The sequence below is a fragment of the Mus caroli genome, chromosome 11, assembly GCF_900094665.2.
Source record: "Mus caroli chromosome 11, CAROLI_EIJ_v1.1, whole genome shotgun sequence".
Lineage (NCBI taxonomy): Eukaryota > Metazoa > Chordata > Mammalia > Rodentia > Muridae > Mus > Mus caroli.
The window spans coordinates 26,356,258-26,378,390 of NC_034580.1; the positions used below are offsets into that span (position 1 = coordinate 26,356,258).

Below are 22,133 nucleotides of genomic sequence, written 5' to 3' on the forward strand. Positions count from 1 at the left end.
CTCCAACTTTTGACTTCCATAGTCACCAGGCATGTAGTGATGTACATATACATGCAGACAAAACATTCATAGACATAAAATAAATAAATGATTCTTTAAATTTTTTTTTTAAAATAAAAGAAAAGCTAATCTTATCTTGATAGTTATAAAGAACTAGGAGAGTCAGGTTACAGCCTCCATGACTTTGAAATTCACTTTTTAGTAACTGGAAACAGAAATGGTTGACTCTCTTGTCCTGTCTTGGAACAATCAGAGAACATTAGTGCCATCATGAGGAAATTGAAGTGTAGAGAAAAATTCACATGAGGCTCAAACTGGAACAAGAGCTTAAGAATTCACTTTTGTACAGAATAGTAACGTGATGAAAAGAAATTTCTCATCTGGGTATTATTTCCTGAATCATAAATTCATGATTAATAGGCAGGAAAATTGCTGTAACAATAAAAGGTGCACAAGTTTTTGTTTCTGTGAAGTTGCACGTACAATGCTTTTTGCAAAGTATGAATTAATAGTTGTTAATATTTGCTGTGATGCCTAATAAATAATTCTGAGCTACCCAACAGCTTTCAACATATTATCTCAGTTAATTTTAAAATAGCTTTATGAGAGGGTAGGTATTTGCCATGATAAAAAATACTAAGCTGTAATACTATATTCTTAGGAACAATGGACTTGATTTTCAGATTCAGATTTGTCTGACTCTTAGGTTCAAACTGAAGCATTGTGTACTCCATGGCTGCCTTTTGTAAATGAACTACCATTTCTAAGAGAAAATGGGGTGTGAGAAACTCCATCTAAAGCTTAATCACTCTGTAGATCACTTTTAAAACATGAGCAGCTTGAGTTACCAGTTTAGTATTATAAATTTCCAACAATTGGAACTTAAGTAGTGATTATTCACTCCCTCTAAAAATTATTAGCATCTAGCCTTAACCTTTTATTTTATTTTTAAACAGAAACATTGTTCCCTTCATCTTGAGAGATTACAAGAATCACAAAAGGTCACTATACAGATATCACAGGTTAGAGAGATTGTACCCTTTTCTGAATAAAGAGCATAAATTCCATGGTACAGGCCTTATGTGGAAGATGGGTTGGAAATGATTTTTATATGAATGAGCTCTCACTGTAAACCCTTGACTTGGTAACAGGTTACAGGAGTGTTATCATTCACTTCCTGTGCTTACATTTAGAAGGAACGCAACACTTAGCTATGCAGTCTTTAATGACTTACTTTTTGGAACAGTTTCTAATGTTAGAAAGGTTTCTTTCTTTGTGTAGTGCAGTTATGTAGGAGAAAGAGCAGGATTTCTGCAACATCTAAATCTGAAATCAGTTGCTACCAAACCAGTAAAATAGAAAGTTAATGTGAACACAGACATTAGGAAGTCAAGGGGTCTTTTCTTTTCTTAGAAAGACAGTTCATGTTTCAGAATTTATCTTTAAAGTCTGAACTTAAATTAGCCAGATGGCTTTCTACATGTTGATTCTATAATTTGTTACTAATTGGCTCTTCAATTCAAACTGAAAGAAGATCCAAGAGCTGTGCTATTTGTTCCCGTGATAAAAAGTGTTTATTGGGTATTGTAAGCACACAGAAATAATTTAACTGTCCCTGCAGATTTGAATAACTCTATTAGAAGCACATTAGGTATCCTGACTAATAAGTACAGCCATGGGATTCAGGAAGCTTCAGATGTAGAGAAAAGTTTATGCCCAATATACTATGTTTCTTAATTGTTTGGTATTTTTGTGTGTGAAAATCACCCGAGTTACTTGCTGACCCTCGCCCCAAGTGTGAAGATGATGACTAAAGTAGTTAGTAATGAGGCTGCAGTTTCTTTCTATTAGGTGCTTGTCTGAGTTTGTTCCTTGGAATTTTCTTATAGTTTAGTTCTTAAGCTTTCAGAGAATTGTACAGACCTCTGGACTTGAAGAATTTTAAAAGGTTTAATGATAAAATTTCTGAAACCTTAACAACCCTGTCCTTCACTTGAATTTTGAACGTTTTTGTGTTTCTATTTGTGTTTATCATACCATATTTCATTATATCACAGTTCATATTTTGATGCAAAAGCACTATAATAAAAATTATTCTTTAGAGTTTTCAGCCATTGGGCTTACTTTGTATGTGTTTAATATGGCATTTTTATCTACTTTGTAAAGATTGAAAGGGGTTTATCTTTTTTCTGGTATAGTGTTTTGTCATACACAGATACAAAGAACAAAATGAGGGTAGAGGAAAAAGGCAGACTAGGAAGTCTAGATAGATAATTCTTGTAATTCTGTATGTAGCAGAGAAGATTTAGGAATTACATATAGACAGATAATATGAACCTGTGTGTTTATCTTTGAGGTACAGGTTATAGAATTAACTGTGTTCTTTAAATACACCAATGTAATTTATCAACTGGCTTTTTTCTCCTCTAGTTCTATAGAAAATGTTCTCAAAACACTGGTGAAAAGCTGCCGACCGTAAGTAGCACTCAATTTATAAAGCCTCTTGTTTTACCTGTAGCCTTCCCCCATCTTTAGTGTACTTTGAAGATGAAATTAATTGTATAAGTAGTTTCTGATATTGTAGTGCTAGGCATTGAGCCCAACTGTGTTCTCAGTTCTTAACTGAATTTTTACTTCAATATAAATTAATTTTTTAAAAAGTTAATTCATTAATAATGTCTGTATGTGTGAGTGACTGTGCATGTGTGTGTTGGGGAGGGCCTATCTGCACCAGGGTACATGTGTAGAAGGTAAAGGGTGGAGGTTTTCATTGGTATTACTTTGCTAAGAACTGACTCAAAAATACTGGGAAAGGGAATTAGATATATAAGGTCTTGAAGGTAGAACATAATTCACTGGTGGTATTTCTGTTCTAATTTGCAATTTGCTACATTAGTACCTGACCAAAAAAATGTGTGGTAAACTTAATAGAAGTGTTATTAGCAATGCAATTTTATTTTTCATATAAATTAATAAAGTATGCTTTTAAGCTAACAAAAGTTTTAAAAAGTATGATAGGTTAATAATATGATATATAGGTCAAGCCTATAAGTTGATTCCTCTAGGACAAATACAGGATTCTCAGATACAGTACTTTATACGTCATATTGATTGATTGAGAAGTTGAAACAGGGTCTCAAGTTGCCATGTTGGCTTTGAACTCCTGCCTCCACCTCACAGTGCTAGGATTATAGGTATGCAAACCCCCAGCTTTAAACCTTTTCAGATTAGCAGTTTTTACATGTGGCTTCTTTTAATAATTTACCTTCATTGTGTGTGTGTGTGTAAGTTTTCTAAACCACAGGGATGCTCTTGGCCTTTTTTTCAGAATTGTAGAATATCAGAGCCTTAGAACAGGTCTTCTCGTTTACCTCGTTTATAAAGAAGTACCTGTGGTCCTGTGAGGGACCCATCCCGGAAATTCCTGGGCCGATGCTTCTTATTTTTACTGATTATTTATCCTCTACATGGACTTGAGTTTTATTAAGAATTTTCCAGTTGCTGAACTTTGTAGGCAACTTAAGTAACAGTGTTTTCTCAACTTCAAAGCGTCTTCTGAATGTCTGCTAGATAAAAGAAAGTTTACTGTCTTCCAAGTGTGTATGGGAGGTTATTTATTGTATCTTTGTAAAAGTATGTTTTTATTATGGAAACTTTGACATTTCTAGTGTGATATCTTACGAAATATATTCCCTTCTCTAATGACGTTCATTTTCTTTTGCTGTTGGGGAACAAACCCAGGTCCTATGTATACTGGGAAAGTGGTGCTAATTCTCTAGTCTTTTTTTTTTTTCACGCTTGTCAATCATATATAATTAATGTAGGGTCTTTAATTCAATAGTCAGATACATGGAAACCTTTTCTTTTTTTATCAGATACTTTCCGGCAGATGCAACAGCAGAAATGTTAGAAGAATGGCGGCCTTTAATGTGTCCTTTTGATGTAACCATGCAAAAGGCCATTGGTTACTTTGAAATATTTCTTCCTACCTCCCTTCCTCCAGAACTGCATCATAAAGGTTTTAAGTAAGTGTGCATATTTGACATACTCTAGGATACAGCAAGAAATACAGCAATACCAATAACTAGCAAGAAGCTAAAAATGGGCAGCTCATTGATTCTTTTTATTATAGTTCAAGTGTGAAAGCTAAAAGAGCTGAGCATATGATTGTAAAGAAAGTAATGCTTATATGACAAGCCCAGTGAAATGATGGTTTTAAGATATCAGAAGAGAAAAGAATAGAACAACCATAATGGAAAATGTCAGAAAAGGAGAAAGGCAAAGGATATAAGGGAGAAAGTTGTTACAGTTGTTAAGAGTGGACAATATGTAACAATTAAGAACAGTAAATGAGATTACATTTAATAGCACAAGTAAGAAAGGGAACACTCAAACAAAAAGTAATCCTTTGTTCCAGTAAGTTTGAACTTTTAGTATTATTTCTTCTAGGTTGTGTAGTTATCAGTAAGAATAATAGATTTAGAAGTACAAAAACTGCCTGGCTTTGAACCACTTTCTGTAATCACTTGCTATTCATAACAACATTTTTCTTCTTCAGACTTTGGTTTGATGAATTAATTGGCCTTTGGGTTTCAGTGCAAAATCTCCCACAGTGGGAGGGGGTAAGTATTCTATTTTTTCCCCCTTCTTTAATTTTAAATTTGGAGATAAATATATAGATCATTTGATAACTAAATATATAGATCATTTGATAACTAAATATATAGATCATTTGATAACTAACTCCTGGTTTTTAGAATTTCTAATAGTAACATTACAGTTAATTCCTTTTTTAAAAAGATTTTTATAAGTGTGTATGCATGCACATGTGCGCACACCTGTGGGTCTGTCTGTCGGTGGGCAGTTGGGTGGGTACTGGTGCCTGAGGATGCCAGAGGTATCACATCCTCTAGAATTGGAGTTATCGCTGTGTAGTGTTTTGTTTTCTCAGTGCTTAGTGTATTGAGGGTGGGGTGCAGGTGTCAGGTGCCTGTTTCTACCTCTGCCCAACCACCAAAGACCATGTCCTTTTGATTTGGCACCAGGCTCTGGGTAAAGCCTGGCTTTTTCAGCACCACAAAGTACTTATCTTGAGCCCTGGAAATGGTGATCTCTCAAACACCCCCACCTAGGGGCAACTTCCTGGTGGCTACATGTGTGTAGCAGTTCTGGCTCAATCTGTAGGAACATCATGATGGTTTCAGAAACATCAGGAAGCATAAAAGAACTGGAGGAAGACTTAGGCTGGTGACTGAACTGGACTTGAAGCTTTGATGATAAGCATAGCCCTTGTCACAGGTAGAACAGCACTGGGGCTTTTTGATGGATGTGGGCGATAGTTGAGTTTGGGTCCTCTGTAAGCACATTGTGGGCTCCTAGCCATGTAGCCATCTCTCCAGGTCCAGTTAATTTCTTTCATCTTACTATTTTCAAACAAGTAGACAAGCATGCATTATAAAGTACATGATTGCTGTTTGTTTTAGTTGTATTCATTATAGGTGCTATTGGACATTTGATAGAGAGATATAAATATTTCTTCAACTTTCACTGTGCATAATGCTTTCTGATTTTTTTTCCCCCTTTGAGGAGTATTTTGGTTACAATTGATTTTAAATGGATGGCATGAACCCGATCTTAAATTTTGAAGTTTTAAAAGTCACGAACTATATCCATTGTTCTAATGATTGCTGAAAGGGACAAATGAGAAGCTGGGTGTGATTGCACACACGTGTAATTCCAACACTTGGGAGGCTGAGGCAAGAGTATCTATAATAAGTTCAGGGACCATTCTGGCACATAGTAAGAATCACCTCAAGAAAACAAACAACAGAATAAGGATTATAATTAACATTTTAAAATAACAACATCAGCTTAACATTATTTTGTTTTTGTTTACTTTCAGCAATTAGTAAATCTCTTTGCTCGATTGGCTACAGATAATATAGGATACATAGATTGGGATCCATATGTACCGAAGGTAATTAGAACATTTGTGTGTATCATAGTCCTGATAACTAATAATATTTGGTAAAGGGGATTTTTTTTAACTCTAATGTCAAATGTTATACATGTCTTGCATTGAAGAACATGAAGTATAATTTTGAGAGTAAATAATTTAGAAAGTAGTCAGTAAATCATTAGGACTATCATGAGTTCATTCCTTCCAAAGAGTTTTCTGTATTAGATTTGATTGCATTCTAGAGTGTTACCCGCTCCCCTACCTCTTAGTAATTAAAGCTACAATATCTCCAGAGGTGTATTATTCAGTTGTATTGGAAATTTCTTGGAGAGTTGGTGAGATAGCTCAGCAGGTAAGAGCACTGACTGCTCTTCTGAAGGTCCTGAGTTCAAATACCAGCAACCACATGGTGACTCACAACCACCTCTTTTTCTGACTCCCTCTTCTGGTGCGTCTGAAGTCAGCTACAGTGTACTTATGTATAATAATAAATAAATCTTTGGGCCGGAGCAAGCAGGGACTTGAGCGGGGCCGACTGGAGAGAGCAGAGGTCCTAAAATTCAATTCCCAACAACCACATGAAGGCTCACAACCATCTGTACAGCTACAGTACTCACAACAAAATAAATAGATAAATCTTTAAAGAAAAGAAAAAAAGAAAGAAATCTCTTGGAAGGCCTTGCAGGAGGTGGAAATTGGCATTAGCACAGCACTAGTAACCAACAGAAAGGTCCTTGTTGTCTTTGCTTTTGTTCTTTTCCACTGTAGTTAGCTTTTAAAAACTAGGGAACAGAAACAGCCCTTCCCCTCATTTGGGACCCTATCAGTAGTGATAGCTTTAAAGTATAAACTTAATTACATTAAAATACAGAGCCGGGCGTGGTGGCGCACGCCTTTAATCCCAGCACTCGGGAGGCAGAGGCAGGCGGATTTCTGAGTTCGAGGCCAGCCTGGTCTACANAGTGAGTTCAGGACAGCCAGGGCTATACAGAGAAACATCCCCCCCCCCCAAAAAAAAATAAACAAAATACAGTTATTCCATGCTGCCTGACATACAAATACTCAGGGAGGACTTCACGTCAGCGTTAAGGTTTAAAAGGTGAGCGGGCTGCCAGCTGCTTCTGTTAGAGCTGCTGCTGTCCAGCATCATGGCACAAAAATGAGAACACAGGAAAATAATGTGTATACTCAGAAAGTGAAAGGAGGGAAAGGCTCACGCTTAACTGTGCAAGCTTCAGTTTTCCCTTTATGTTTAACTATAAATATCTCATTGTTTGAGTACATGGACTCAGCTGTTTCATAGCTGTTGCCTCTGACCTCAGAGCACCATATAATAAATCTGTTTATCTACTTTCTAAAGAATAAAGCAAATCACTCCATGCTGATCATTTTGCTTAGAATTGCATGGCAGCGGGGAATGAAGGTTTATTTAAGACTATACCTAACATTCACTTAGCTATTTAAGGACTTATTGTGATACTTATGAACCTTTTTATTCCTATATTTATTTTGTTTTGCCTTAAAAGATATTTACAAGAATTCTGAGAAGCCTGAACCTCCCAGTGGGAAGCAGTCAAGTTTTAGTCCCAAGATTTCTAACAAATGCTTATGATATAGGACATGCAGTAATATGGATCACCGCAATGATGGTTTGTAGTTAATTATGTGTTTCATAAAATACACCTAAGTTTTCTTTAACCTTTTGATCCAAGCCCATGTTAATAGCTTGGTTTGTCACTTGATTATTAAATAGTTTTCTTTCTTCTCTTTTTTTACTTTCTATGCCTTTCCCCTTTCCTCACTTTACCTCTCTCCTTCGTTTCTTTCCTCCTCCCCTCTGTCCCTGTCCCTCCCTGTCCTTCCCTCCTATCCACTATCTTCCCTTCTCTTACCAACATTTTTTTCTGGGGATTGGAGCTAGGACCTTATTATGTGTGACAAATTTCAGCTGTTTTCTGATGTTGTGCATCCATATCTAAGATCTGTAATAATCCATTACTTGTTAATTTCCATATGGTTTTCAGTGTCACTTTTGAAATATAAATATACTATTAGAGCAGGTTTATATTAAAATTATAGCATTTATTTTTAATATTTTTACCTCTTTGAATTGTTAGTCTATATTTGATAATGTTTTTGTGGAAAAGACAGAATGTTCATACAGCATTACAGTGAGAGTTGAAACTCGTACTGTTACATAGAACTTTAGTTTTCTCTTGTATTCAATACATAATGCATATTAGCCACTTCTTTTTTTGTTTGTTTGTTTTTTATTTGTTTGTTTTTTATTTGTTTGTTTTTTCGAGACAGTGTTTCTCTGTGTAGCCCTGGCTGTTCTGGAATTCATTCTGTAGACCAGGCTGGCCTAGAACTCAGAAATCCGCCTGCCTCTACCTCCAGAGTGCTGGGATTAAAGGCAAGTGCTACCACGCCCGGCTAGCCACTTCTTTATGTAATTTGGAAGTATAATTAAAAAAGAAAACAGTTATGCTAATTATTCTATCAGAAGTTTGAAAATTGTGATATTGAGTTGTTGTGGAATCATTTTGGTTTCTTGTAGTTTGGTCTCTTTTGGTTTCTGTATTGAGAAACATAGACATAGGCTTCATTTATTTGAGTGGGAAGGCCCATTAATAAAAACAGGCTTTCTCTCTCTCTCTCTCTCTCTCTCTTGAGATTGAGAGGAAGGTTAAGACAGGGTCTAGTCATATAGCCTTGATTAACCTAGGACTTAGTGTATAGTATGTAAAGCAGCCTGACCTTTTAACTTGCAGGGATTTTTCTTGCCCCTGCCTGGGATTTTAAGTATGAGCCAGTATACCCTTTTCTAATATAATTTGACATTTTCTCTTCCTTGCTGTTGTTAAAAGACCATTTTTAGCCAAACTGGAGGGTATGAGCCCCTGTTATAGCCCTTTAGATGGATGCTAATTTTCTTCTTTTTATCTTTTTCCCCCATTGTTTTAATAATAGATTAATAAAATATATTTTTTGAATTAAAAATGTGCATCATAAAATGTGTGTTGAGTATGTTATGTAAATCTTTGTTTCATACAATGAGCAACTTAATGATTCATTTTAAGAAGTGCTTTGTATGGCTTATGTTGTCATCTTTTTTTTTTTTAAATTGTGTGCTTGTACTTAGGAGCCACTCTACCCATGGGATTGTCAGAGAACAGCACAAGGGAGTCTGTTCTCCCCTTCTACCGCGTGGGTCCTGGGTCAAACACTGTCAGACTTGAGACCATTGTTTTTACTCATGAGTCATTTCACCAGCCCTGTTACTATTCTTGATTATACCAAGATTACAGTCTTTATGTTAAATTATAGTATTCTTTTTTTTTTACAAGAACAATAAAGTCTACTGTTTCCCTAAGTTGAAAGATGATACCTTCTCAGTTTTATTCAGAATTAAGTAAATTAATTTTGTGTTTATTGGAATGTTGGAATGTTTTTAAACTGATTTGTGCAAAGAGTCCTAGGGAGTTAGGTTTTGACTGTGGTTTTCAGCTACAACTGTCACAATAAAGGGAATCCACATTAGACCTTTACATCTAGGATCTGACTTATTGATAGTTCATATGCAGTGTAATATCAATATTAACGTTTCTCTTTCTCTCTCTTTCTCTCTCCTTTTTTTGCGGTGTGTCTGGACAGGGTGGACCAAGTAAATTAGTACAAAAACATTTAGCTGGTTTGTTTAACAGCATCACATCTTTTTACCATCCTTCAAATAATGGGCGTTGGCTGGTAGGTATGCTCAGTTTCTGTTTGAAGAAATAAGGATATAATTTAGTTCTTGTTTATCTTAGAACTGTCATATTTCTTATCTGTCATGTAAGCTCTGGCTATGTGTAAGTGGTTAGATCAAATCTGTGTGTTTGACATTTGTACATACATACATACGTACGTACACACATACACATATATACATACACACTAACATAACGCCACATGGCTATTACTGACAAAATAATAAATAATGCCACAAAAGCATAGCCACATCACTTCAGTTTTATCTTGTCGCTATTTTAGTTTTGTTTTGTCTTTTAATTGACTGATTAAGTTATCTTTTAAAAAAGGAAATATTGGAATTTTTATTTGGTAGCAATGTACTTTCTTTCACTCCCCTTCTCTTTTAAGACAGGATCTCACTGTGTATCCCTGGCTAGCTCAGAACCTACTATGCACACCAGGTTGGCCTCAAATTACCAGAAATCCCTGTGTCTTTGCCTCCTGAACACTCTCAGTGTGTGTTACCATGCCTGACTAGAAACTGTTTTGAAACATGAATTTAAGGCAAGGCAGGAAAGCACATGACTGTAGTCTTAGCACCCACGAGACTGTGGCAGGAAGATCGAGGAACCAGGCTATGCTACATAGTGTGACTCTGTCTAAAGGAAAACGAAACAATTTAAATCCTTGAATTTAGAAATTACTCTTCGCTAGTTTGTATAGCATGCTGTTTGTGTAGTAAGAGCATAGAGTTCTTTGTATTCAGAGTGTTTCTTTTTCTTTTTTTCTTACTTGAGAGGAACTGTAAAGATCTATGTAGGAAAGTTGAACCTGAGTAGAACCTATTGTTTCTGTGTTCCCAGAACAAGTTAATGAAACTTCTTCAGCGGTTGCCAAACAATGTTGTTAGGAGATTACATCGTGAAAGATTCAAGAAGCCCTCCTGGTTAACTCCTGTGCCTGAAAGCCATAAGCTTACTGATGAAGATGTTACAGACTTTGTACAATGCATTATTCAGCCTGTCCTCTTGGCTATGTTTAGTAAAACTGGTAGTCTAGAAGCAGCCCAGGCTCTGCAGAACCTTGCACTAATGAGACCTGAGTTAGTAATACCTCCTGTGCTTGAAAGGTAAGCTCAGTTTTGTAACTCCAAGTCCTGGGGATTTAATGCTCTTCTAGCACCGTGGGTACCAGGCACACATGTGCTGTACAAGCATAATGTTTGAACAAAACACCTGTACACAAAAAGTAATTAAATCTAAAAGAATTAAATGACACTACTGTCATTATTTGCCTTTCTGTGTAAATCAGTGCTTACATATTTCTAAGTAGATTGCAGAGGGAAATAATTGAAGTTCTGTGTAAAGATCCTAGGTGTCCACTTTAAAAGCTAGGTGCTTGTAAGTGCAGCTTTGGAAAGGTAAGGACAGGAAGATCCTTGGGACTTGCTGGCTGGCCATTGTAGCCAATCAGTGACCTCAAGTTTCAATGAGACCCAGTCTCAGAAAAAATAAGGTGGGGAGATGTGGCTGAGTTGGTAGAGTCGTTTGTTGGCGTGTCCAAAGCTGTGCATATAAAACTTGACATGGCAGAAATTGTGGTACAAGCTTGTAATTTTAGTACTTTTAGTCAAGATGATGAAAGAGTATCAAACTCAAGGTCATCCTTAGCCTGCGCTACAGGAGACCCTATCTCCAAAAAGAAAGGACTAAAAGATATTTGTTTGTAACAGGACTGAGTAGAATATTTGTACCTTGTCTTCCTTAGTTCAGTATGCTGTGGATTAAGTTGGCTGAAACAGTGAAAGCCTATAAGTTTATGCTTTTTTTCACTGGAGTTTGTATGGAGACAAGATGAGATAGGGGTGCGATTGTAACTGTATTGTTCCTTTGTGTGTATAAATCTGTTCATGTTAGTACAAAATTTCCACTCAGTATTCTGCTATCTGTAGTTCTGCAGGTCAAAATGCAGCTTATGAACTTAGTATATTTAACATTGAAACTGTACTCTGTTTTAAACTATAGAACATACCCTGCTTTAGAGACATTAACAGAACCTCACCAGCTCACAGCTACTTTAAATTGTGTAATTGGAGTAGCCCGAAGTTTGGTATCAGGCAGCAAATGGTTTCCTGAAGGGCCAACACACATGCTACCTCTGTTGATGAGAGCATTGCCTGGGGTAGATCCAAACGACTTTAGTAAGTGCATGGTAAGCATATTGATGATTTTGTTTTGTAGCTGTTATTGTTGTTAAATACTTTTCTTTTTCGTTAGATACCTTTAGATTATGGTGTTACTTTTGGAAATAGTTAAATTGAGGTTTGTGCACAATTGATTTATGTAATACCTTCCTTTGTAGTTTTCCTTGATCTGCATATGTTTATTGTTCATGTTTTAAAACTCATTATGTAGTTGCAGGTTTTCTTAGACATAGTAAACGTTTCAGGATGATTCTCTTGCTCTTTTCTTTATATGGGTGACCAAGGAAGAGTGGTAAAAAGTTATAGGTTACAGAAGCTGGGCAGAGTGGCAGACACCCATAGTCCAAGCACTTGGGAGACTGAGTAAAGTTTGAAACTAGCTTGGACTACATAGTGAGACTGTGTCTCTGTATAACAAAATCTTCCCCTGTGAATAACAATGGAAAAATTACAGCATATAAAATTCCAGCTTTTACTTCTACACATTTTTTCCCTGACTTCACTGCTTTGGTGTCTTCTTCTTCTTTTCCTCCTTCTTCCTCCTCCTCCTCCTCCTCCTCGTCTTCTTCCTCCTCCTCTTCCTCCTCCTCCTTCTCTCTTCTTCCTCCTCCTTCCTCCTTCTTCCTTCTTCTTTCTTCTTTTTTCCTGTTCTCTGACAGGTTAGCATTTCCCTGTCATGTTATATTTTCAGGTGGATGGAAAAGTAAACTTTTAGTGACAGAAGATTGGAGAACTATGTGTTTAGGCTTAATATATAATGGGAATAAATTTTACTATAACAGTTATTAAAGGAACATTTAGCTAATTATTAGGAACCCTAAATGTTTAATTTTAGAGTCAGGAGTAGTGGCTAACTCCTGTGATCACAGCAACTGGGGGACTGAGCTAGGAAGGCCACTATGATTTTGAGTTCATACTTGGCTGCATAATGAATTTCAGGTTTGTGTGAGTAAGTTTTGCCTCCCCCTCCCCCCCAAATAGACAAAAATGATAATTCTAAATGAAAAGTATCCAGAAAGACCACTATGGAATTTCCCTTAAGAACCTTTGAATATTTGTACTTAGCTTTTAACATAACTTATGTTGAAGTACAGTTACATAATTGATGTTGAAAATCCTTTGTCTCTTCCCATAGATCACATTCCAATTTATAGGAACATTTTCTACTCTGGTGCCTTTAGTAGACTGTTCATCTGTACTGCAAGAAAGAAATGACCTCACAGAAGTAAGGATGCTTTCTGGCTATAAAAGGCTTAACTGAAATGTGATATATCCTTATATGCACATTAACATTTAATTCTTTTTAAAAACAAGATAAAACACAGTTTCAGATAGGTTCCAGAAAGTACAGTTACTAAAGGACAGGGAAGCTGCTGTAGTGTATACACTGGCAATCACAGTGCCTAGAGAGCTGAGATAGAAGGGTCATGAGTTAGTTCAAGGCAAACCTGTATCACTTATCATGGCTCAAAAATTGAATAATAAACATTATAAAAGGTGGTACAGTGTTTGTCTATTATGCATGAGGATCTAGGGTCAGTCCCCATCACAAATAAGTCACTTTGTTTTATAAAAACTACAGTTGTTCTGTGACTGGAGTCACCTGTAGGACTAGAAGCCATGGCATCTTTGACGGTGAGATAGCTGTAGCACACAGCCTAGGAAGTACAGGAAGCACAGGCCTTTTTCCAAATAGCTGCTGGTGTATTTCAGTTTGTTGTCATTGTTTGCAAGGTTTGTCCCACATAGGCGGTACTGCCACTTTTCCCATCCGTCATTGTCTGCCTAAATAACCTTTTCCAGGAGCAGTGGCATTTAATACAGAGGGTTTCTTAATTTCTGTGGTTCTTATGGAACTGTTAAGAAGCATAGAATAAGTGAAGTTTTACCAAAAGGAAACCATTTAAATCTCTTCTCTTACTACAAGTCAGAAATGTCCAATAATCTTAGAAATTACAGACACAAACTGTGTACTGGGACCAATGAGATACCTCATCCAGAAAAGGTACTTACTGAGCAAGCTTAGTGATGTGAAATAGATCCCCAGAATCCATGTAAAGATGAAAGGAAAGAAGTGACTCTATAAAGTTGTCCTCTGACCTCCACATGTATGTCAAATGCATGTGCACATACACAGAGGTTGAATACTACTGAAACTAAAGTTAGAGCCTGTAGCTACACAAAACATGCCAAGTAAATATGGGAGGGTGAAGAAGCTTAATTCTTAAAAGTTTCAAACTGAATGCTGTAAGCCCTAGATTTACATAGTGTCTCAACAGTGATAACCTTTGAACCAAGTCTTTGTCAAGGAAGGTTGTCCTTCCATTGTGCAATATTTAATGGTACTTTTTCTGCTGTCCTCTATACCAGTAGCACCAGTCTATTCCAACTGTCTTTTGTGAAAGCAGTGTTTTTGAGGTTGTAACATGTTTGCTTTTTTGTATGCTTGTGTTACTTGCATTATTTGGCTATGAAGTAGTACAGTGCTGTCCTTTACAGCTCTAGAAGCATTTTGAAACCTGGAGTTGAAAATAAAGTCGGTTGCCTTGGTTCAAATAAAGTAGTGAAATAGCTCTGACTTGATATATGTGGTTATGGTGTTTATGACAGTATCCAATGCAAAGAAACATGCATCGACTTGCTTGTTAGGTCATAATTGAATTTCATTACTTCAGAGGGAGAAATTAAGCATATTTGTAACTTTTTCCTCCATATTACAATGTTATAGATTGAAAAAGAACTTTGTTCGGCAACAGCTGAATTTGAGGATTTTGTGTTACAATTTATGGACAGGTAAGTTGATAACTCAGTTCTATCTTTTCTCACTTTTTGCATGTTACCTTGACACTGGTTTCTTTCAGTGCTATAACCTTTTATTTAGATTTTACCCAAAGCTAAAGTTGGTACTGTGAAGTCTATTTATGAGTTATGAAAAACTTGAATAGATGTGTCTTTGAGTAGTAATAAGAATAGAGGTTTACCTGTCACTAGTTATTTTGTTCCTAAACTTTGCTTTGTTTGGATTGTTCAGATGCTTTGGACTAATAGAAAGTAGCACATTGGAGCAAACAAGGGAAGAGACAGAAACAGAGAAAATGACTCATTTGGAGAGTTTGGTTGAATTAGGCTTGTCTTCTACATTTAGTACAATCCTCACACAATGTTCCAAAGACATATTTATGGTAAGAGAGCACGACTACAAAATGTAACTCCAATATTTTTATTTAATTGATGTTTTTGCAATGAGTATCAGCCAGTTATCCTTTATGTTCAACTGAAGGTTTAATAAAACGTTGTTCATCCTCATTGAAATGTGTCTGCAGATAATATTTGCAGAAATCATTGTATGTGTAAAGGGGTAAAAAGAGTCTATTAATTGTCACGTATCCCTTTTCTACAGATTATGTATAGACACAATGTTCTTTAAAGTGACTTACTTAGTGATGAATATTTTGCATTTTCATGCTTTTCTTTGGTGACTTTGTAATTTAAAACTGAAGTGTAATGCATGAGTTCTAATGTTTCTAAGCATACGAGAATTGCCTTTTAAATCTTGTGGCAGCTCAAGAATTGCATTAAGTAAGCTTGAACAGGTGTGAGTTATTGTTGACTTTGGGGTCAGTGTTAATGATTGCAGTATGTTCTCAATGTCTATAAACAGAAGAGTGCTCAAGGAGAATGCCCACCTCCCGTTCAAGTACTCACTTTATAGGGGAGTTAGCACCTTGCCTGATACTGGCCATATTTTTAAAATTTGTAATTTAATTGAGAGAAGTTTTAGAAAAATTTGTATCACATATTAAAAATTAACTTCTTGGTGGGATAATTTTATGATGAATTTGAAGAGACGTCCTTCTAAGGCATAAATATCCATTCATCTGAAAGCCTCTCATTCTTCTAGGTGTATGGTCTTTAAAATTACTGTTTCTATTGGTTTCCTTCATTCCTTTAAGATTAATCAACACTTAATATGTTCATCATGATAAAAACTCAGCTATACTACACCCATGTGTAATAGTTACTAAGAATATATGAGCATAGTCAGGTAGAGTAATATACACCTGTTGTCCCAGCATTTGTTTTATTTTTGAGACCTGGTCTCACTATGTAGCTCTGACTGTCCTGGAGCTCACTGTGTAGACCAGGCTGCCCTAGAACTTAACAACTTGCCTGCTTCTGCCTCTCCAGTGCTAGGACTAAAGGCAGAGCTGCTAATACTGGCTCTTATCCTAGCAAGAAATACATGAGTTCAGGGTTATCCTCAAGCCAACCAGGCTGCATGGGACTGTGTCAAACAAGCAAGCAAGCAAACAAACAAACAACAAACCAAAACACAAAAACCCAGCAACAAAAAAAGAAAGACTATAAAGAATCTAAAGAAGTGAAGATAACCCATCTCTTAGTAGACAAGCCTTGTTTCTAACTTTTGGTATTTGTTAATCCATTCCTTCACGTAGATTAAGATTTTGTGACGTTGTAAAATTAAGTAGACTACTTCAAGTCTCTTTTGGTTTTTGGGTTGGTTTGGTTTTGTGACAAGGTCTTGGATTTATATCCAGGCTGGCCAGGAACTTGCTATGTATCACAGGATGCTCTCAATATGCAGTGGTCCTCTTGTCTCACCTCCACTCACTGGGATTATAGATGTAAGCATCCACACTAGACATGTTTCAGTTCTTTAAATAGATACAACAATTTATAGCTGATACTTGTCAGAATGACAAATTTTAAGAAATAGATATCCAAAAAACTTCTGTTCTATTATATTAATTATTGGAGGTGATTAAATTGCATTTGGCTTCCATTTACTGTAATGGTAGATAGCATTTCTATTTCAAATCAGCTACTGCTTTCCAAATGGTTTTGTTTTTAACTTTTCCTCCCTTACCTCCTCCCTCTCTCCCTCGCTTCTGTCTGTATGGGTGTGTGTGCCACTGTGCATGTGTAGACTACATTTGACAGCCTGTTTTCTCTTTCTACAATGCAAGTTTTGAGACTTAAACTAAAGGTGACAGTTACCTGCTCACCTGTCTTGTCAGTCCCCTCAAGTATTTTTAAGTTATCATCCATAGAAACTGTTTTAGACCTGAATGTAATCAGTGGTTAAATTTTTACTTCTTAGTTACTGTTAGAATTCTAAAGAATTACAATGATTGAGTGTTTTCATTTTTTTTCTGTATCAACAGGTGGCCCTTCAGAAGGTCTTTAACTTTTCTGTTTCACATATATTTGAAACAAGAGTTGCAGGTCGCATGGTGGCAGACATGTGCCGAGCTGCTGTAAAGGTAAGTTTTGTTGTATTTTGATTTTTGTTTAGATACTGTGTCTTGCTTTTGCCCAGGTTAGCCTCAAATATTCTTTCTTCCTCCAACCTCTCTGGGTTATGGGTGTATGGGTATTTCATAAGTACTTGTTATTAAAACACACTGCTCTTGCAGTGCTATAGTGCTACTTCATATGTTATGACTGTTAAGTATTTACTTTAAATAAACGACACCTTATTAATAATAATGCATTTTCAGTGTTGCCCAGAAGAATCCCTGAAGCTGTTTGTTCCCCACTGCTATGCTGTTATAACTCAGCTTACAATGAGTAAGTCACGAGAAGTAAAACCTATGTAATTTTCAAATAAATTTTTCTTTGTTCTTAGAACACTGATAATATCAATAGATCCTTTAGTCTGTATAGCATTTACATTTTGTTTGTTTGTTTATTTTTTGAGAGAGGGTCTCCATGTACCCTTGGCTATCCTGGAACTCACTAGAGCCACCTGCCTATGCCTCTGAAGTACTAGCATTAAAGGTGTACCCCCTTCCACATGCACACATAATATATCATCCAGGTTAGTAAGTAACTTTGAAGTCATGCCATATTGAATTAATATTTTCATGAAACAGCTATCAGGAGCTACTTTGAAAATGTCAGTCTTTTTGTGAGATGCCAGTTGGCAGAAGTCTTGGTTAGTTTGTTGATCTTTCTTTTATTTTTTTTCTGCCCGTCCGTCCATCTGTCTGTCTCTTTCCTTCCTTTTTTCCTTTGTTTCTCTCCCTCCCTCTTTCCCCTCTCCTCCCCTCCCTCCCCTCCCCTCCCTTCCCCTCTTCTCTCTCTTTTTTTCCCTTTGGATTTTTCTGTGAAGCCCCTGACTGTTCTATAACTACTAGCCTTGTAGACCAGACTGACCTTGAACTCAGAGATCTGCTTGTCTCTGCCTCCTAAGAGCTTGGATTAAAAGCTTGTGCCATCACAGCCTGTGACTTTCTTAAAAATAGTTTTTCACGTCTTTCTGAAGTGATTTCACTTTTATGAAGACTTAAGTCTCCCTGAAAGATTTTCTGAACTATTAGAAATATAAAATAGAAATATTTTCATGTACTATATCCATGGGACTCATGATTCTTCTGTGATGCTACTTTTCCATTGTAGATGATGATGTGCTGAATGAAGAAGAGCTAGACAAGGAGTTGCTGTGGAACCTTCAGCTTCTGTCTGAGGTATGAGAAGCATTGGAAGAAAGCACTCGCTGCTTCTAGAGTTTAGTCTTTGGTTTGTTTTTTTGTTTTGTTTTGTTTTGTTTTGTTTTTTTGGTCAGACTGATATTTACATATGAAAAGTAAGACATTGGGGATTTAATATTGTTGCTGTTGTTTTGATGAGACAAGGTATCATATTTCCAATATGTAGGAACCCATGGTAATCTTTCTTTCTTGCCCTCCTGAGTTTACAGGTACACACCACCAAGCTTTAGCTTCAGGAAGATGAAATATTTAAAAGTCTGTCATTGTCAAATAAGATAGAAATGTTCTGAGTCCACTTTTCTGTTAAAGATGAATAACTTATCATTTGGGAGTTTATTATATTTGGAATTTTTAAATTTTATTTTGTTTTGTTTTTTGATGGGGGATGATTGTCACTTTGTGGCCCGGGTTGGTCTCCAGCTCACCAAGATGTGCCTGACTTTGCCTCTAGAGTGCTGAAGCTGAAGGTGTGCACCACCATGCCCAACTCTTGAGAAATCTTTTGCAGTCAAAATTTGATTACCACTCAAACTTGAGTTTTCTTTTTGAGATAGTTTAGAAATTTAAATACATATATTTTGTTCCTTTAAAGAAATATTGATTCTTTTGAAAGGGATGTTACTTTGGCATATGAAAGCATAAAGTTAGAAAATGTGTTTTGATTTAAAAAAAATAATTACTAAAGTATAGTTAAAAATGACACTTCTAAAATGATTTTAAAATGAGTTAGAGCCATTTACAGAAACATTGTTTTTAAGCTACTGTAGTGTCAAGTATGAATGAACCTTGAATTGGTTATTAATTCTATATTCAAACCAAATGCCTTCAAGTACTTTTCCCTGTCTTTTCAGATTACTCGTGTAGATGGGAAGAAGTTACTCCTGTATAGGGAGCAGCTTGTAAAGATCCTCCATCGAACCTTACACCTGACCTGTAAGCAGGGCTACACGCTGTCTTGCAACCTTCTGCATCATCTTCTTCGGTCTACCACACTAATCTACCCTACAGAGTACTGCAGTGTTCCAGGTGGCTTTAACAAGCCGCCTTCTGAATACTTCCCTATTAAGGCAAGCATTTTCAGCCATTTAGAATTAAAGACTATATTGGGTTCTTAAGTTAATCAGAGATGTTTTTCCTTGCTGTGTAGAGAAATGTCCAGTCTTTAAAAAAAATTTTTGTTGTTGTTGTTTATTTATTAAGTGTGCCTGAAGCATATATATGCCTGGTACCCACATAGGCTAGAAAAGGGCATTGGATCTGAAGCTGGAGTTAGAGGATTTTGAGCCACTACATGGGTGATGGAATCTAAACCCCTATGCCCTGGGAAAGCATTCAGTGCTCTTAACTGATGAGCCATCTCTCCAGCCCCAGTTCTTTGTTTTAAAGTACATTGTTTAAAGCTATTACTGGAATGTAGTAGTATCCTTGTGCTTTTTAACTTGTCATGGAGCTAAAACTCTTCCCTTCCTTCCTGCTATGTAGCCTAGGTTGGCCTATACATGTTTTTCTCCAACTTAACAACTTAATGAAAAGCTTCTCTTTTTCTAGGACTGGGGTAAGCCTGGAGATTTGTGGAATCTGGGGATCCAGTGGCATGTTCCTTCTTCAGAAGAAGTCTCTTTTGCCTTCTATTTGTTAGACTCCTTTCTTCAGCCTGAGCTTATCAAACTCCAGTGTTGTGGAGATGGAGAACTTGAAATGTCTAGGTTAGTTTTCTTCTATTATTATTTGTCAAACCTCAGTGCCTGCCCCAACCTTTGTTATCTGATGTATGTATTTTCTTTTTTTTAAATCTTCTTTTGAAGGTTTATTTGATTTTATGTGTATGAGTGCTTCCCCTGCATATTTATACCATGTGCATGCCTACAGGCTGCAGAAATCACAGAAGGCTTTGGATTCCTTGGAACATGGACTTGGTGGTTGTGAGCCACCTTGTGGTTTCTGGGAACTGAGCCTAGGTCCTCTGCAAGAGAAAAGTACTCTTAAGCTTTGAGCCATCTGTAGCCCCATGATACATAAACATAATCAATGTTTGTTTTTAAAATGTGCATTAAATGTACTGAGAAAAATATTGAACAATATGTAACAAGATTCATGAATGTTTCAACTGTTGTTTTGGGTGTGTGGTTTAGTTTGGGTTTTTGAAGACCCTGAACTTCTGATTCATGTCCCGTCATGCCTAGGTCATGCAAGGCTGAGGATCAAACCCAGGCATGCTAGACAGACATTGTGCTAAAAATTCTGCCCCATCTAAACATTTTAGGGTTTTTGTATTGTTTGTGTATATTTTATTTTTCTGTTTTTGTTTTATCTTGAGACAGTTTCTCAACATATAGACCAGGAATTCTCTGCTTCCCTAAACATCTTAAATAGAAAAACTGACCCTATATTACCCTCCCAGTTTTTTGGCAGAAACACTTTTCTACTTGCTTGTATTGGAAAGTATAGTTAAGGTATATTCCTTTCAAAGGAAATACTTTATCTCTCTACTGAACATAGAAATCCATTCTTTTTAGTAGTTCTCATTGTTGACTTTGAGGTTATTTAACTGAGATTTTCTTTATTTCCCATAGACATTTAGCAAGAAATAGTTATTTTTAATCCATTGGGCCTTTATAGTTTAAATTTTTGAAAGTTCCAGAAATAATAATAAGAAATTTAGTGCTTATCAAATGCCAGAAAATTTTAATAGACATAGGTAAGATTTGGAGGAAGAAGTTTCATTGACTAACACTGACTTATACAATATGCTAGACTGCTTTTTTTGTTATCAGTATTTATGTTTCTTTATTCCCATTCCAGTCTTATGATATCTACCCTCCTTACAATTTCCTCATATGAAATGCATCATGATCCTCTCAGTCAAGGAAAATGTCAGACTTCCTCATGAGCCCCCAGCCTCTAGACATCTTGCTGAATCTCTGGAACTGATCTTCCCTCCGTCAGAGTTCCTTTTTTCACATTCTGTTTTAGAAGTCTGGCATGTGAGACTTAATTGCTCTGTCACAGCTTCCTCTTCTTCAGTCAGTAGAGTAAGCTCCAGGTTTATTTGCTTTTGTAGGTCTTGTATCATGGTCATTGTCTTGTTCAAAATAGCACAAATGCAGCTCTTAGTCTCTTTTTGCTCAACAGAAACTGCCTTAAAGCGTGCACATAAAGCTTGATATTGAGACCTTATTGCTGATAATTCCTTTAAAATTGCAGCTGCATTTTTCTGTCCTCCTGAATGAGGGTGATTAGTCTTGATTTCATATTCCAGCCTATATTGAAGGTAATCCAAATCAGAGTCAGCTTTCTGGAACACCAGTTCCAGTTTATTGACCTCTGCCACCATACTGAATAGTTGACATTCCTCAGACCTCCGAAGTGCTTAAGCTCTAAACTGCTCTTTGGAAGCACATTTGTAGCTAGATTTTTTTTTTTTTCTTACCCCTTTTTCTTTTTTCTTTTTTTTTTTTTTCTCCTATTCCAAGTTTAAGAGTTGAGATAAGGTAGACATGTTTTCTTTTGTTACGTTTTGTTAGTAGTAGAGGTCTTTGTGTTTGGTTAATTAAACTAAACTGTCCTTCTCAGAGTGCACTTAGGTATTATTTGTGATTATTTCTTTACAGCCTGACTGAGTATAAGTAGGCCTAGTATTAACAATAAATATGTTTGTGTTCTAACAGTAAGTGATAAATTTGATAAAATGCATTAGGTATTTTCTAAAAATGACTATATT

At 36.3% G+C, this 22,133-nt stretch overlaps 1 protein-coding gene and 1 pseudogene across 2 annotated transcripts in view; one reads left to right on the forward strand and one right to left on the reverse strand.

The window, feature by feature from the left end:
- Positions 1 to 22,133, forward strand: part of Psme4 (proteasome activator subunit 4) — a 104,945-nt gene that overhangs the window by 27,232 nt on the left and 55,580 nt on the right. Inside the window, exons 4-20 of one of the 2 annotated variants that reach the window (XM_029483959.1) lie at positions 957 to 1,022; positions 2,431 to 2,475; positions 3,876 to 4,025; positions 4,559 to 4,622; positions 5,903 to 5,977; positions 7,486 to 7,608; positions 9,617 to 9,709; positions 10,558 to 10,823; positions 11,719 to 11,905; positions 13,033 to 13,122; positions 14,626 to 14,690; positions 14,929 to 15,079; positions 17,084 to 17,182; positions 17,420 to 17,489; positions 18,321 to 18,388; positions 19,264 to 19,479; positions 19,961 to 20,118. In XM_029483959.1, the coding sequence (XP_029339819.1) occupies positions 957 to 1,022; positions 2,431 to 2,475; positions 3,876 to 4,025; positions 4,559 to 4,622; positions 5,903 to 5,977; positions 7,486 to 7,608; positions 9,617 to 9,709; positions 10,558 to 10,823; positions 11,719 to 11,905; positions 13,033 to 13,122; positions 14,626 to 14,690; positions 14,929 to 15,079; positions 17,084 to 17,182; positions 17,420 to 17,489; positions 18,321 to 18,388; positions 19,264 to 19,479; positions 19,961 to 20,118 (1,986 nt within the window). The remainder of the gene's footprint in view (positions 1 to 956; positions 1,023 to 2,430; positions 2,476 to 3,875; positions 4,026 to 4,558; positions 4,623 to 5,902; positions 5,978 to 7,485; positions 7,609 to 9,616; positions 9,710 to 10,557; positions 10,824 to 11,718; positions 11,906 to 13,032; positions 13,123 to 14,625; positions 14,691 to 14,928; positions 15,080 to 17,083; positions 17,183 to 17,419; positions 17,490 to 18,320; positions 18,389 to 19,263; positions 19,480 to 19,960; positions 20,119 to 22,133) is intronic. The other variant, XM_021178408.2, reaches the window with a different exon arrangement.
- On the reverse strand, positions 21,382 to 21,746 carry LOC110306167 (annotated as a pseudogene).